Here is an 18341-nt window from a genome sequence, read left to right as displayed (position 1 = left end):
TATGGTCCTGCATGCACAGGCTCCTGAAGTCATTGACTGCTACTGTTCAAGAACATATTATGATTTGTGTGACTGTGTGAGAGAGTTCTGCTTCTTTCTTCGCTGTCACAAACACTTTGCATATGCATACACAAATCATGAGAGATTTAAGATGCAACTTGCAATGGGGCAAGTTTTGGAAGGCAAACTCCTTACGTGTGGGATACTGAATTCCACTCTGTGGTTTTTTGGCTTTCTATTTTTGAAGACAAAAATTAATAATGACTCCTTCCAATCTAACAGAAAGGACTGGGCATTTGTCCTGTCTGGAGAAATAAAATATGATTTTTACAATATTTATTAGAGCTCATCCTCCCTGAGAGGGTTTTATACTTAGCTGATAGTTATAATTCTCAACAAAATATGCTAACATAAAAAATGAAAATATATGACTTTGAAAACTATATATAATGTATACGTAAAAGGTATAAAGTAATAAGGTATAATGGAAAGACTGCATTATGAGAAGAGAGAAAATGCTGACAGAAGTGAAAATACATTTAGTTAATAAATCCAATATGCAATTCGAGTTTTTTTTATGTAAGAAAGCAGATATCTTAGGGAACTTTCTAGTTATTTTATGGCATAAAAGTTCTTTAAATTATTTTCATTAAATTATTATTTAAATTATTTCATTAGGAAACAAGAAAATCAGCAATGAATTTTACTTACTGAAATAGATACGAATCTTATCAGTCAAAATTACTGCACAAAGAAGAATCCACAATGCAATTCAGAATACCCCATCATAAATGATAAAGTAGATCCAGGAACTCTAGATCTTTAGATATATTATATTATTTGAATAAAACAAACCATTCCTTTTTGTGTGTTCTGGATAGTCAGTATTGACTCAAATAAAACATGAGAGAAACTAAAGCTTCCAATATAAATTAGGCCAAATGTCTTCCATTTGCAAAAGAGTTTTGTTGGACTTATTTTCATCAAGGTATGAAAGAAGAGCATATAGCCAGGTGTTCTGGTCAATTATTTATTAAATAATCCATTGGGAGTTGCTAAGCTGCTTAGCATCTGGATTTAATTTTTATACCAGTTTCTGATTCATAATTTGATTTTTAATTAAAATTTTCATAAGTATAAATGCTGTCAATGTCTTGTTATTCCACTCACGTCACTGCAATTCAACATTTTGTACTTTTAAAAGTGTGCAAATATTTGCAAATAGTGTATGGAAGTAGCATTGTTTTCTTTACACTTTTCTTGTGTTCAATGGCTAAGCTCATTTATTAATTCTAACATTTTAATCTGAAATTCAAGTTATTTCAAAGTTGAGCACATACCTTGCTTATTTTCAGTTTAATTTTGTGTGGATTTTCTAAATGATACTGAAACTATCTTTGAAAACATGAACATAACTGAAAACATTTTCTTGGTTTTATGAAAGTATCTTTGTAATTAGTTTTATTTAGTGTGCTTTTATTTCAATAGAGTTTCCAATAGAGTTTCAGTATTGCAATTTGCAAAGAAATAAGAAGCAAAGCAGAGGAGATCATATACCTTTTCTGATACAGAACACTATAAGTCAGTAGGAGAATTAATTAACCTATCTCACATTATTACTACTGTTATCTCTGGGAATCATTCTTCTAATACGCGTACTTTTAAATTATATTCAGAAAAAAGGAAGAGTTAGAGGAAAAGAAATTCTCAGAGAAAATCATATCTTTATTAAAGAAAATAAAAATATGAGTTATTTTTTGGCATTCCACTTCCCACGCCTAGACAAATAAACCAAAGGGAAAAAAATTAGAAAACTCCTATGAACTGGTATATGAAAAATAAACTTACAGAGAGTTTCAGTATTCAACAGAAAAAGATAAATATCATTGTCTGCCTAAGAATACTGTTACTCTGCTAAAGAAGAAATAAATTGTATACATGTGTGTGCTATGTGTGTGTGTGTGTGTGTGTGTGTGTGTGTGTGTGTGTGTGTGTATTTAGGTTTTGGACCATGCTTGACAGTGCTCAGGGTTTACTCCTGGCTCTGAGCTCAGGGGTCACTCTACAGTTGCTTGGAGGAACCTCTGCTATGCAGTGCTCGAAATCCAACCCCAGGTCAGACACACGTAAGATAAGTGCCTTAGCTGTTGTACCATCTCTAACCATAGAATATTACTCTGTAGGTGTTTACAGTAACAGCTTCCACATCAGAAGAGATGTTGGTGTAGAAATAACATAAATGCAGAAAAAAAATTTATATTTTAAACATAGTTAAAAACAATTTTCTCCTGTAATTCCTCAGGTAAGGGAAAAGAAACATTTGGTTCCCCTCCCATATTGTTCCTTAAAAGATAGTCTAGAAAGTAATACATTCATGTATATGAATAAAAAACTTAATTTCTCAAACACACTATATCTCTCGGTTGCATTACGTTACTGTCTTACATTTTCAAAGCAAGAACTTTTAGTACTTGGTAGAGTAGAATGGAGAGGACTCATTTTACTTTTGTCTATGTAATTACCAGTCAATTGTTCTTTGTTTTTGATCCTTTTTTTTAAAAATTCAGGAATGCAGTGTTACGGGAGTTGGGACATGATTTTAACAGTTTTGAACTAAAGACCATCCTCTTAGACTGACCCCATGCAAATAAATCTGAATTTGTCAGACACAGCTGGTAGTTCTCGAATTACAGTCATCCCTCTAGTTATCAAAGTGATAAAAATGTGACAACCAGAAGCTGAAATATTTTTGTTAAAATTAAACATTGTCTTACATAAGAAAGAAGGGAATATATTAAACTGACTGGAAACGACTAATCCAGCAGTTACGTGTTTGGTGGGAATGATCTCCGGTTCAATCTTTTTAGAAAACAATATTGAAATCTTGCCACAAAAGTTAAGATTAGAACTTCAGTATGACCCAGTAACTGAACTTCTTGGTATCTACCCCTAAAACACAAAAAGATTTAGTCAAAAAGGTATATGAACAATTACATCATTGCAGTGCTGAGTTCAATAACCAAATAACCCTTGATGAGTGAGTAGATAAAGAAGTTATTCACTTCTTTGGATATGGGGTAGATTTACACCCGGTAAGATTTTTGCCTTGCATGTGACTTACCTGAATTCTATCCCTGGCACTATATATGGTCCTCTGAGTCCTGTCAGAAGTGAGCCCTGAGTATAGAACCAGGAGTGACAGCCTGTTTGACAGGCTCCTAGCATCCCCAGTAGCTTGGAACTACAGGGTTGGAACAGAACATTTATCTCTGACCCTGCACTGACCTGTGGGCTAAGTTGACCAAGAGCCCCTGGGAAGGTGGCCAGTGTCTCTGACCACCATTTGGGAGGTCTCTCTATTGTTTTTTCCCTTCAATTCAGCATTAATTTTGTAACTGTTTAGAACTTAAACACTATGACCTTTGGTAGAAAGTCACTGGAAAAGTTTAGTACTTCTGGATCAATTAGAATGAAAATCAGATTGTCTTTTGGTCTTTTTTCAACTGTTTTAGAACACTCTCACAGAAAACAATGCGTACTCTAATTTCCATCGCTCTCATTGCTCATCCCTTGATTGAACTTTTGGACACCGTGAGCAGATGGGGAACAGGGTAATAAACGCATTCAGCGTAGAAGACATTGCCTTATAATCGGTGTGCACCAGAATTTATGTGCTATTATGATATATTTCTAGAAGTTTTATCACTAATATTTGACCTTCCTGATTCTTGATATGCTGTGGCAAATGCATAGTTTCTCAGAAAGATTTTTTTTATTTTCCAAATAATTAAGAAATCAAACAACTTCTAGTTATCTTCTTTCACAGTATCTGTTTATATCTTTTGACCCTAGCTTAGATATCTGATGTATTTTCTTTTAATGACTTGTAGAATCAGTAACAATGATGGGTCTCATTCTCCTAAAGAGCCTTGAATATAGCACTTTCTTAAAAAGCTCAGGGCTAGGATGAAGGAGACGTTACTGGGGCCTGCTCGAGGCAATCGATGAATAAAAGGATGGTCGTGATTCATGATTCGTGATTCTTAGAAATTAGTTTACGTATCATACAAAGAAATCTTTGACTATAAATATTTTAAATCCCTCTCCCACTTCAAGTTACTTCTCTTTTACTCTCTTAACACGAGCATTTGCTAAATAGATGTTCTTCATTTTAAAGTGATTGCAATCTTTGTATATTTTTTGTTAGTGCCTCTATGTTCTACAAGGAATAAACATTTTTTATTTGAGTAAAGACAATTTGTTGAATGCTTTGCTTATTGGGTCCTGAGAAACGCTTTTCTCTAAATAGTCATAAAAATCATCTTTATTATCATAAAGAAATAGGAATTCATGAGTTACTTCAATTTAAAATCCTTCTAAAATTAATTTTTAATGTCAGATATGGCAAGGGTCCATGTCTGGATACTCAATTCCCCAAGCATTATTTAGTTAATATTTTTCCCCCATAGCTCTGCAGTGACACGTTTATTATTAATCAAGCAATTGGATGAATATGGGTTGGCTCCTGACTTTCAGTTCTACATTGTTGCTCCTTTTTAATCTAAGCTTGCACTTAGAGTGCCTCAACTTCGTTCACCTTGTACAGATGAGCCTTGATTTGGGGATCCTGTTGTATTATTGTAGAGATTTTAGGAACAATTTCCCCATAGTACCTGCTAGTACCTGGGATTGATTTAAATCAATTAATTCAGGGAAGACCTGGCACATTTACCATATTACACTTTATGACCACTGATACTGTATTCTTTATTTAAATATTCTATAATTTCTCTCATCAATGCACTGCTCATTATAATTTTATCCTTAGAGAACTTATGCTTTTTGGGGGGGGTCGGAGGATGTTTGTTACATCTGTCACTGTCACTGTCCTCCCGTTGTTCATCGATTTGCTCGAGCGGGCCCAGTAATGTGTCCATTGTGACTATTGTTACTGTGTTTGGCATATTGAATACGTCACAGGTAGCTTGCCAGGCTTTGCAGTGCGGGCGAGATAATCTCTGTAGCTTGCCGGGCTCTTCGAGAGGGGCGGAGGAATCGAACTCGGGCGGGCCATGTTGGCCGCTTGCAAGGCAAACGCCCTACCTGCTGTGCTATTGCTCCAGCCCTGTTACATCTGATATTATGTATTTGGAAATTGTGAATTCTTAAAGAATTGTATTTTTCTAATTTTATTTTTTACCAATTAGTGTATGGAAGTAGCATTGTTTTCTTTACACTTTTCTTGTGTTCAATGGCTAAGCTCATTTATTAATTCTAACATTTTAATCTGAAATTTAAAATATATTTTACATAAATTAGTTTGTCTACTTATGGTTTCATTTCATATTCTAAAATTGTTTTCTTATTGCCTAATAAAAAATCCAGTAAAATTAATTTTCTTCATTCAGTATGAGACAAAGACAAGTTTCTTGGGGGTCCATGAAGTGTTAGGAATTGAACTCAGATCTTCCTATCAAGCATAGGCTCAGGTCATTGAACTACCTCTCTGTCTTAGAATTTTTAAGGCAACTATTTTTCAGATGAAATAAGCCAAATTTGTTAATTTTATCATGTTTCTGTCATCTACTGAAAAATTTGTAAATTTTATTTTTGTTCCCTAAATGTGGTGAGTACAAACATATAGATATGATGACAATTTGCTTACTTAGAATTAACGTAACTTGCTTGAGACACATATTGTATATACTGTTTATTCAACTGCTAATGTGCATATATTTATATTTGTACCAATAAGGCTAGTCATCCCCCTTTTTGCCATATTTTTGTCAAACATTGGGTGAATAGTAGTACAATTTTTTGGTTTTAGTATGCATTTTTCCTTATACATTTTTTAATTTATTATTTTTAATGTTCTGGTTTGGGGGCCACATACAGTGGTTCTCAGGACTTACTCCTGGCTCTGCACTCGGAGATCACTCCTGGTAGAGTCTGGGGAACCATATGTGGCAGCAGAGATTGAAATAGGTCAATTGTGTGCACAGCAAGAGACCTAGCCACTGTATTATCTCTCCCTCCCTATTGGAACATTTTCTGTTTCTTCTTTTGCTTTTTGGGTCACATTCATCAATACTCAGGAGCTACTCCTGGCTCTGCACTCAGGAATTACTCCTGGAGGTGTTTGGGGGACCTTATGGGATCCCGGGGATCGAACCCAGGTCGGCTGTGTGACAGGCCCGCTGTACTATCACTCCAGCCCCATTTAAACATTTTTGATTCAAAATTGAAACCTTCTGAAAAAATGACACAGTATATCATTATTTCATTTTACATAAACTATAAATCTTGACAATGTTTATTCTAGATACCACCACAATCAATTCATACTGAGAATTCAGCATCCCTCCCATTTTTCTCTTGGTATCCTTTTGTAAATAAATCTAATCAAATACAGAACTTGTTAACCACAAGTTCATTCTGCCTTTATAATTTCCTTTCCAAAGTTCCAGGTAAATGGGAGCATTAAGTACATGGTCTTTGGGGTATAACCTTTTTTGCTTAGCAAAATGAATCTGCTATTCACAGATACTGTCATGTATTGATATAGTTTATCCTATGTGATGCTGCAAAGTACTAAATCTCTGGATGTACAGATTCTTCATCCACTTAGTGATGAAAGGACATGTAAAGCTTTTTCGGGTTTTGACAATTATAAACTTGCACACAAATGTTTGTGTACAAAGGCAAGCGCCCTACCGACTGTACTAATTTCTTGTCCCCTCTATCCTGTCTCGTGGTATTTTTTAAAGTTTATAGTTTGAATAAATGCTGTGAGATTTTTAGGTATGCTCAATGTTTACCTTTTGTGTGAACATCCAACGAATCCCAGACCACTTACTGCAAATTATTCATTTTATTCATTGACTTATCTTTCCATCTTTTTGTTACTTTTATTTGAATTTATAATTAAAATGTAAAATATAATAAAATTTTGTCTATTGATCTTTTACTTTTCAACCATGACGATTAATGTATTGCTTCTAGATTTTCATACAGATTCAACTAGATTTTCTGTATTCGATCACATTGTCTATGAATTTTACCTTTTCCTTTTTAAACTTTCATTTATTTACATTACCTTATCTGGCAAGACCCTTTAAATAATCTCAGGAATTTCTAAGAACTAATTTATCCTCCTTATTCCTAATTTCACAGAGAAAGAATTTAGTCTTTGACAATTCAAGGTCATGTTTGCTGATGATTGGGTATACCAGTGTTTTTTTTTTTATAGTGGAGGAATTTCCTCTTCAAATTTTCTGGCACGTTTTTATAGAGGTGATCACAGGTTTGTAGTCAACTGATTCAAAGACTTGGAAACCAAGATCCTAGGCCAATGGCAGATTCCCACTGAGGCTATAATTTAATTCTGAAATGAAGGACTATTGTGGAAACAGTCCATTGGAAAATAGAAGTTAACTTTCAATAGGTGGTTACCCGCCCAAAGGTGCTTCACCATCCCCCTCCACTTTTTGCATAAAGTTCATTTTAAAACTAGCTTTTGCATCACCTCAATTCATAGGGACACTCAAGAGAACAGGAAGGCAGATTAAGTTGTTCTACAGACTCTAAAATTGTGCTCGCATGGCTACTAGGCTTAGAGTGAAGTTGATGCATGTAGCCATCCCGTGTTCTTGAAGCTCCCACTTTATCCACACATCCTTTTACTTTCACTCTGGGCATATCAAGATAGAACCATAGATCAAATTTTCTGAGACCCTGGTTAAACTCTAGGTGGGAGTGTTGCTCCTTACATTACTCAAGAAACTTTGCATGGATGCTTCAGAGAGTGCTGATACTTCCCTAGGCTAGCCACTGGTTTTATGGCAGGAAGCTTCTTGGGATAATTTACTGTGCACCATTTCATCCTGGGGTTCCCTACAGCATTGTACCAATCAGCTGCAGAAAAAACGTGTGATGATGATGATGGTGATAATGATGATAATGATGGTTGTGGTGGCAATGACATTACAGAAGATAAACACTTCCTGCTGTAGGATCAGATATATTCTCAAAACTTTCCAGATCTTAACACTTTATTCTTTGTGTTCTGGAAAGCAGGGGCCTCATGTAGTTAAATTTTTTTTTTGAGATGACATCTAATTAAAACTCTGAGATTTGACTTCCACGAGCATCTGTGATATTGAATTATAAATGGTTAGATGCAAATAGCCTATAAGGAAAAATTAATTCCCATTCACAAATGACACTAATATAATCTGGGCTACAAAGATCAATGATTTGCCTAATGTTGAAACAGTGACATTGGGTTCTTGAACTATTTTTTTTTAAGTGTGGTTTATCACACTCTTGGAGAAGAGCAATTTAGAAGGTACATTCTGCTAGTGAATTTAAGATTAATTGATATCAATTCAGCTTTGGCGGTTTAGCATAAAACAGTCTAATCTCTGTGATATTGCTCAGGCTATGCTTCTGATATTTTAGTTAATTTCAGACATTGCTATACTGATGAAAATGAAAAAAAATGTAATAGGGAGAAAAAGACAGAAACATAAAAAATAAAAATCACATTTATTTAAACAAAAATATACACACAGTGTACAATGGATATGGTTTACACAGAACAGTAAAACAAAATGATATTTCTTTATGCCAATATCAAATTATCTAACCTACTTGTGTCTTGTTTTTCTAGGAATACAAACTATTGGTTCAGAACATATATTTCATATAAAAAACAAGTGCCAATGTTTTACATAAGTACCACAGGGTTTGAAAATTCAATGTAAGGTTAAATAAAATAATAAAATATTGACATGAGAAATAAACGTGTACAAAGGGGCAGTGAAGCAGAAGTCTATACAGCTCTAGAAATACAGAGTTCGAAAAGCTTGAAAGTTCCTTAATGTGGAATATTTTAAAATATTGATAGGGATATTAAAAAGCACCACAAGAATGTCACAGATGACGTGGTAATCCTGCCAATATTTGGTTCATTATTGTTAATTATATCATAGATGCATTGTTGGATTGTGCTCTTTTGTGACCTTAGAGTAGTTTAGACAATTTTTCGATTATAAATTTACTCCTAGAGTGAATGTGCAAGTAGAAAATTTTCAAGAACCGTATGCACTAAAATACAAGGAAGACACAGTTTAGGAGAAAGAGTCTTCTGTACTGTCTTCTCTCCCTCAATTTTCATCTTCTGAGGCACGAAACTGTGAGTCTGATCTTCCTCTTTAAATGTAAAAATCATGTATTCATGGAATAGATTAGGATTCAAGCTCAGGGTTGTGTGCCCTGTTTTGTTTTGCTGTCAAACAATCTTTCCAACTTCCTCCTTGTTACTAGTGACCACACACACTTTGATTCTTCTATATAAAAAATTTAGATGTAGACTTAAATTAGTCTAAATTTAGCTCTAGACTTCTTTTTCTTGCTTAGATATGAAACCTGAAGAGTACAGAATACATGCTAGACTCAAAGTCAAAATCCAAGTTTCCATACCTTAACTCCTCATTTTTTTAATTGAAAGCATTAATTTTATCTTCGGTATTTTATTGAAAACATTAATTTTATTTTCCTACTCTTAAAGACAGTTTCTGCCGTAGTAGTACCATCTGTTTGGATAGAAAGTTCTAACTTAAAACTGACACAGGAACAAAACATACAATAGATATTGAGGCTTCATAAGATAGTGAAACATAAACATTGAAGAGCACGGCTTTCCCCACTGCAGCTGGGTTACACAGAACGCAAATTCATGATAAATTTGTCTGGCAGTCAACTCCAGATCTTTCTGAAAGGAAAGACTTTCAGCAGGCCCTAATTTGTAACCCCTCCACCCCTCCACCCCCAGCTACTGATATCTTGTTTCAATAAGATTGCTTCCCTCAGGAATTGCTGAGGTAAATTTTTCTCCCCAGTTTCTTAAACCTGTGATAAAAGTTAGTTTATTTCCTAAAAGATTACAAAGGTGGTCTGTCTATTGAACTAAGCAAGTGACAGAGTGCCCTGCTCGGAAATCATCTGTGATGAGTTAGCTGACTGCCTTACTTTGTTTAATCAAACAGGTTCCAACTGAGTCATATTTATTAGAATCTGGACACTGCTATCTGTTATTTCCTTTCCGCATGTAGCAAATGCAAACAATTATCAACTTCAAAATGGATCACTAAGCATGTGTTTTGTGATACTCCAGTTGAGCTAACTTTTCTTCCTAGTTTTTATATACTGCTGAGGTGATCTTGGTAATCCCCTAGCACTATTGGGCTGAGTATCACCAAGGGTGGTTCCGGGGTACCCAGAATAGTAGGGTGAGGCTCATAAAAAAGAATGCACAAAAATAGGGTTTTTTTTTGCAGGAGAAGTTTTTGACTATGCTAATAAAACCAAATGTGTATGTGTGCATGTAATCATATTACAATGCTACCCTTTGGAACTTTCAATATGTAAGTATTTATTTAAGGACTGTTTTAGTTAAAAAAATCCTGTTGACTTTCTAATGAATGAATGCTTTTTCCATATTTGAGCCAAAAGGTTTCATTACTTAGGTTTTGTGAGAGTGTTTACTGGAGAATCAATTATTTTGGTCTCTTGGAGCTCAGAATACTATTCAACACACTGAATTAGGCTTCATGGTTATTCAAGGACATCTCAGTTATACCAACCTCTTTATCTTAAATCAACTTACACAATGAAAACAGCCACAAGTCCTGCCATTTCAAATGAAAGTAGGTAACTCGCAGATTATATTGAAATGGATAATGTGGTATAAAAGAGAATACCACCATGAGGCTATCTGCGAATAGATCCTTCCACAAAGAATCTTTGCAAGCAAAGGCTTGTGAATAGTTTGGCATCCCTCTCAAGTGTAATGTTCACCAGTCATTAATTATAATGATAGATGATACTAGTACGAAAGCCCCAAAGAGACACCTGAGATTTAGTAATTTAAAAATCCCCACGAGTTCTGACTTTCGTCTAGAACCCTTATCTCAAAAGCCAAGAAGTATTATCACATTAGTTATGGAAAGTCCCAGCAAATCATCACTGAATGTGCTCGTTTTAAGGGGAATCTAAGCAAATGCCCCTGGCATTTACCAGGAAGATGCCCACCCTGGAATACAGACTTCCAATTGTTAAAGTTTACCTTTTCAGAGAGTTGGAAGATGAAGTTCTTAAAAATTATTAAAATTTGGAGGAAAGCTGTTTCAATTACACAAGCCTTTCTTGTCTAATTTTCAATTCTAGTGATAAATTACCAATTTCTACTTAGCTAACAGGGCTTGTCCTCACATTTCACTCCAACCGGATATAGCAGTTACATTCTGCTTTTTTATTTTTTTCTGGTTTGCTTCTTGTCATGCCAGGGATTGAACCCAGAACCTCACACATGCAAGGCTGAACCTCTCCACCAGCTCTACCATGACAATTTGAAGAAGAGACGAACCGAAGTCTGAAAGGTTAAAGAGACTGGGATCGTTGTGACTCTGAATTTACCCAGCTACCTGAGGATGTAGCATTCCTTCTCAACTTACTCATTTAGAATGGTGCTACATGAGCATATTTCCATAGCAGTTTTGAATATGGTGAGGGGGTATTAGGTGGACAAGAGTATTATTTTATTGAGTGGACATAAATGTAAAATTCGAGTTAACAGGAATAATCACATAGGTTTGTCCTGAACTCTGGCAGTATGCATTTTGAGTGGTTCACCCACCCATACTGACATCTCGCTATGTCAGACAGACAAACTGACATTAGGTCTGTTATGCCCCAGTGACTGTGGGAAAACTCTGTAAAGATAGCAACGGCCTTTCAGGAGCTGTACTATGTGAAGTGCAGACTGACACCGACTTTCATTTGGGATGTACAAGTTGTTCATCTTGAACTTCCTGGCCATTCCTCTCCCCTTTTGTCTTTTGCACTTTTGCACTATTGAACCATCTGGAGAGCAACTTGCAGAGCTGGGCCCTCTAACCCTGGGACTAAATTTGGAAAAGATACCAAGTTTCTGAAAAATACTGACATCACACAATCAGCCTGGTTAGGTCCTCTGCCTGCCTGCTCAGGACAAACTGTCCCATCTTGATTGAAGGCTCAAAGTCCTTAGAAACACATCGGAAGTGGCTTCCATGGTCAGAGTCCAAACTTCTGTTCCCTAGAGTCATCGATGTCAAATGCCACCAGGGAGGTCTGGGTTACCTATCCGACCTTGGCACTCTCCTGTACTTGCCCTGAGGGAGGCATGAATGCTATGCTATGCCTCGTTGTATCAGAGTAGGGCTATTTTCTCAAAATGTCACAGACAGGCCTCACTGAATGAAACGCACACTTCTGAGTTGATCTCAGCCGCTGAAGATGAATACAGAGAGTTGAGTACTCAAGACACAATCTTGGAAAGTTTTAAAAAGGGGCTATTTTCAAAGGAGTGTCCTGCCAATGCAGTGATTCCTATGTGGGGAGAGGAAAATATCCCTGATCGCCCTGTTTCACAAATTTATGACGATTTTTTAAATAAAAGGGAGAGGTTAGGAGGTTATTCAACTGCAGCGTGTATGTGTCCCTGTTTATTTACAGGATGGAAACTCAGGTGTCAGCTTTTCCGTAAGTCCCCTCTGGTGGTCGGTAGTACTTGGGGAAAGCCATCAGTTGCAGCATGTTGAAAGCATACTTTCTGCATTGGATATTCTTCAGAACATTCTCTATCCGGCATCCTTCTCTGGGAAGAGGGGAAAAAGGACAACTTCATGAAACAGAATAAATAAATATGCTTTATTTGCTCAATGCAGAGTTGCAGCAACAGTCCAAGTAAAAATAACAAAGATCAACTCTACATTTTTTTTTCCACAAATGATGATACATCTTACAAAATTAAATCCTAGGCCAGGCCCAATACCATTATTGCCCTCCAAAAGAGATGACCAAAGTCTCTTTGCTCTTCACAGACACATAAGCTTTAACAAACTCTTTAAATATAATTTGCTCCACAATACAACTTCACTTTAGTTTCATAAATATATCTGCCTTTTAAATAACTTTTCCCCAAGTTAATTTCCCAGTCTCTTTAAAACACATTAAAATCTATATGTAGCCCTAAGGATGCAGGTTCTAGGAATAAGGCATTTAATTTATTAAGTCTGGCCCTATAGATTTTCAAAGGAAAGTTTTACCTCTATTTAACCTCATTACTTTAGCTGTGCAACAGAGAGAAAAAAATGGCTTTCTGAATAGCCTGGTCCAAGTTTCAGCTTTAGAAAGGAAGAGAGTTTGAGCAGAACAGTACAAAAGTCACAGGTGTTGAAAATGGAGCATCAAGACACAAACAAGACCTCATTAAAAAGAATAGAAAAGTATTCTGGAAGCCAACACAACCCAAACCATAGTTACAAAGTGGTTCATTAATTACAAAACATAAAGTGGCCACTCTCTCCATAGAGTTATTTGACAGATAAGGTTAACTGCAGCAAAGAAATAACACAGCAAACAGGTTAAGAAACCAAACAGAAGGTTCTATCCGCAGATGGCGACAGTGATGTTAGCACAGTGGAAAAAAAATTCTGGAACCTCCCCACTTCTAGGACTTGTCCCGGGGTCTCAGGGTGTTGTGCAAATTCAGTCTCAATTTCATTAGCAAATTTCATGGGCGGAGGAACAGGAGGTGCAGAACTTCAAGCATTCAGGATTCTGTTCTTTGTCTTATTCCAAAGACAGTCATTGAAAAATTCTTCTTGAGCTAGTTCATAAGGGGAAACACTTTTCCATGAACAATAGAGCAAAATAATTCACTTAATGCATAGTACTTCTTTTTTTTTTTGTCTGTGTTTGTTTTTGTTTTAGATTTTAAGAAAAAAATAACAACACAACGCAAACATTTTTTTTCCTTGTAAATTCCGTGAACCTGAAAATGTAGAAATATTACAGCATTGTCCCCAGAACCGAAAGTCCATGGTCATTTGGTAGAAAAGAAAGGAATACAACAGGAGACTTATTGGTATTTGGCCAAGAGTAATGCCAGACTGAGAATGAGCCACACGACTAGCAAGTGAGAACTGACGAGCAGCAAGGCGACGGGATAGAAGTGTCGAGAAGTTGGCTTGTTATCAGGGAGACAGCCTGTTTCAGGATCATCGGACTCGCTCAGTGCTCCCTGGGTGTGTCTGCTGTTAGACGGGGGTGGGGGGGAGTTAGGGAAAGAAAGAAAAAGAGTAGAGTGTTCACACAATCAAGATACTCAAACTTCACAACACACAATTTACACAAGGCAGCTGTTGCAGATGATGTTTTTATGCGGAAAAGCCTTAATTGCATTCTCTGTGTTCTTTCGCTCAATGCATCACATCAACAAAGATTAAAAGAGGAGACTCCGTGGGCTTTGTGGGGAAGAAGGGAGAGACACGGACGTGACACACACACACACACACACACACACACACACACACACACACATGGCATGCATCTGTGTTTACGAGGTAGCATTAAGTAAGCACAATAGCAACGAGAAGGCGTGAATAAAACTAAAATATGGACCAGCCTGTAAAAATAATCTGCCAAACACATCTTAGGAAAATGAAATGAGAAACAGAGTATGTTCAGAAGCAACAAATGTGGCTGGCACGTTAAAACACACCTCTTTGGGTACTGGACCTATAGGATGTGTTTTGAGTTATGAACATGATTTATGGAAATGGCTTGGTATTTAAAATGACAAAACTTCTGACATGTCATCCTTCCCAGCTATACGATTAGTGGAACAAAGTCAGACTCAGAGCCTGGCTCTTTGTTCAGCTCATAAATTAGAGCGTCCCTGTCCTCTGCTCATCTCGCTGAGATGCAGCCGAGTCTCTCTCCTGTGAAACCCTGATCTTAAAGGGGCGGGGTGGGGGGGTCTTATTTGCTGTGTGTGTTAAACAAGGTCTAGGGAACTGAACACAGAAGCAGCTGTAATTATGGCAAATCTGAAATGTGCTACACAGGCATGATTTGAAAGTGGAAATTCTTTTCTATGATCTGGTTCATCATGGCACAATTCCAATCACACTCTGTTGTCCGGAGGTGATTTGATGTCTAAGGCCTACTCTTGGAGTTTCAGCATAAAACGAGTTGGCATTCAGTCTTAGAAAGCTGTTTTGGATCAACATAACTTTTACACAGGCTGAACTTCCAAGATCCTCTTTCAATGACAGCCCCTGAAACCTCAGACAGGACATTTGAACCAGACACGGATCACATTCACAGTCTCATTTGGAAGAAGAATTGTCATATTTTTTTTCCAACAGGAGACTGGCTGTGACTGAAATGCCAATTGGCTCCGCATTAGTGTGCTGAGGCCGGTGTTTCCTGGCTGCTTGGTGAAAACTACGGGTTTAGAAATCTTTCATCTGGGAAGCAAATGGACTGCTGAGCAAAATGGACGGTTATCTTGGGCTTGCAGGATTCCTAGGGTCAATCAGTGACCAAATGAACCAGTGATTTTTTTCATTTATTCAAAACTTCCCTTTGTATACTGGGTAGAAAATAACGCCCCAGGTGTTCAGGCATTGTTATCTTTGAATGGGGCTGAGGAAAGATTCCGTGTCCTATACTGTGTCTTCCAAACAAGGGCTTCTTAGCACGCTTAAAGTCCTTACATTGCTCCTCCTAGAGAAATGGTTCATTAATTTTTCTAACCACATGTGAACATAACATTCTTGTTCTCTGTTACAACTTTCTGTTTTTCACATTCCATAATGTGAATTTCTTTAGTTGATTCGCACAAACTAGGCAGTGTGGTAGCAGATTGGTGCAGACTCTGGGTTCAGACTATGGCAATTTGAATTTGGTTCAGGTATTGGTTAACTAAGAATTTCTGGGAAAGTTATTTAACATTTCACTTGTTGACTTTTTATCTCTAAGATGGAGTCAATAATGACCATGATTTTACTTATTTCACAGAACTGTCATGAAGTATCCCAGGTATATCAACACATGAAGTTCTCTAGACAGCTGCAGTCGGTAAGAGTGTGCATGGCTCAACTGTTCACTAGACACGTCTCAGTATTGGAATCAGAATCTTTCTATATAATTCAGTTAGAGAGACAGACAGACAGACGGACAGGGTTGCGAGTCACTCATCTAGCCCCCAGGCTTTGGAGTACGTGTGTCCACTCTGGTGGAGCTGAGGGAGGTGGGACATCAGGACACTTCATTTCTATCAAATTTTTACCTATTTCTGCTTCTATTCTAGAATTGGCTTGGTGATATTCCAGTGACCAGAGATAGACAGACCACAGTCACAATGAATGTCAACATGCCACAGAATAATCTGAAATCGTTTCAAACCTCCAAGCAACCAGGTCCCACAGTCTGGTGGAAAAGAATGGTTGGAAATAACTGGCCAAGCTTAAACAATTCTGGGAATGAGTAAAATACAATTTTCAAAGCGGTTTGTTTCCTTCTCAGGCATTTTTGGAGGGGCTGAGCCAGGGAACGTGGAGGCATGTGCGGGTGGGCAGCAGAGTCTGAGAGAGACAATAAAGGTGACTGAAAAGGGGACTTTATGGTCCCCTTGAGTTTTCAGATGCACAAAGTAAAGAGACAGTCTGTACTGGTGGCTGCATTTTTTCCTACTCTCATTTCCAGCAATTGCAAGCTAAACCCACATTAACAAATAATCTCTTCCTATTATGATTTTCCCCATAGGCACGGGGACAACAGGAGTCTTATAATAATTGAGTAAGAAATACAAAAGACCAACTTAGCCTTCTTCCAGGAGTAAAATAGGCCTGGATAACTGCCAGCTTTTACCAAAATCACAATTCCATTCCATTCATTCCCCTTCTGTCTACTTTTAAGGTCATTCTCTGCCAAATATCAACTTTACCGACATCTTGGTTTCTTTCTCTCTCTTCCTCTCTCTCTCTCTCTCTCTCTCTCTCTCTCTCTGTATCATATATAATCTATGGACTGTGAAAAAATAGGTATAGGAGGTAAGGCTTTGATGCAGAGGAAATCCTGGTTTGATCTCTGGCATGTTGAGCACTGCCAGGAGTGACTTCTGGATACAAAGTTTGGAATAAACATCTGAGCACTATCAAGTGTGGCCACCTCACTCCTTTATATACCTAATCTATATTTCTATAAATAATAGATATATAATCTATCCACCTACTCATATACTGTCTACTAATCTGTCTACACACCCATCCATCCATTCACCCACCCATTCATCCATCCTCCCATCCATCCATCCATCCATCCATCCATCCATCCATCCATCCATCCTACTATCAATATCACATTCTGATTATAAATTTAAAATAAACATTTGTTACTGTCTATCAATATTATAGTAGAAAACAGCACTCTTTTTTTTCCCAGCAGGGCCGCTAAAATGGACTTTGGGCATGAAGTACGGCCAGAAATATAAGTGGACAGGAGGATGAACTCCTTATTCCAAATACAGGAGACTGATTGCTCGAGATGCCTTCCCCCCACCATCTCTGTAACTGCTAGAGCACATTTAACATTTTCCAGTCTGCTTGCTGTCTTCCAAGTGAAAATTGCCAATTAAAAGGCCGTGTCTCTGCGTGTTGAGGAGGAGGAACTGGTTTTATAATTTAATTTATTTGTTGTTTACTTACTTCCATCTCTGGAGATTGTGACAGTACATTAATAACACTGCACACAAAATCAACGTGTTATTCAACTGGAATGGAAAGCCAAAGGGCTGAAAGCGGGGGTAACCCGGGGCAGATATAGGTGCACTCCAGGGCACTTCCTGCTAACAGTAGCACTAAGAGCACCACTAATGGGCATTTCTTCGTGGATGTAAATGAAGTTCAAGCAGTCTGCATGTGCAAACGGCAGAAGGTGGTTACACTCAAAACATTAGTCACTTTCTCACCAGGAGACTAGGACCAATAATCAGTAAGTGACTGCCTTGCGGTGGACCCTGACCATCTAGTGTCATTCCTTTTAGTCATTCCTGATGGGTGGATCACCATGCAGCAAACTACAGTGTTCCTGCTAGTGTAAGTGTGACAAAGTGTGACATGCTCAGACATTTAAGGGAAGTGACTGACTCGACAGAATGGAACATAATTTTTTCCTTCAAAGACATGTCAAAGCAATCACTTAAAATAGAAATCAGCCAAAGGAAATGTCTCTCTTTTAAACACATCACTGCTTGTATGGAGAGACACTGATTTCCTTAAATAAAATCTAATGTGTAGGACTTGATGATATTTGCTTTTTTTCTTCTGTCAGTGCTGAATGCTGAGGTCAAGACCACAAGTTCCCCTCTCCAGGGATCCAGCTAACCTTCCAAACGTCTAGAAGCAAAGATTAGAGCATCCTACTACCCTCCACTGGGAAGTTCTGTA

At 37.3% G+C, this 18341-nt stretch overlaps 1 protein-coding gene across 4 annotated transcripts in view; it reads right to left on the bottom strand.

The window, feature by feature from the left end:
• Positions 1 to 8530: 8530 nt before the first annotated feature.
• INPP4B (inositol polyphosphate-4-phosphatase type II B) overlaps positions 8531 to 18341 on the bottom strand; it is a 357538-nt gene continuing 347727 nt past the window's right edge. For 2 of the 4 annotated variants that reach the window (XM_056118942.1, XM_056118945.1), the window contains one exon: positions 12730 to 14141. In XM_056118942.1, coding sequence (XP_055974917.1) covers positions 13967 to 14141 — 175 coding nt within the window. In that variant the 3' untranslated portion in view covers positions 12730 to 13966. Of the gene's footprint in view, positions 12701 to 12729; positions 14142 to 18341 lie in introns of those variants that run through there. The other 2 variants (XM_056118944.1, XM_056118943.1) reach the window with 2 other exon arrangements.

This window comes from Sorex fumeus, unplaced genomic scaffold, assembly GCF_029834395.1.
Source record: "Sorex fumeus unplaced genomic scaffold, SorFum_2.1 ptg000039l, whole genome shotgun sequence".
Classification (NCBI taxonomy): Eukaryota; Metazoa; Chordata; class Mammalia; order Eulipotyphla; family Soricidae; genus Sorex; species Sorex fumeus.
This window is presented reverse-complemented; position numbering and strand designations above follow the sequence as displayed.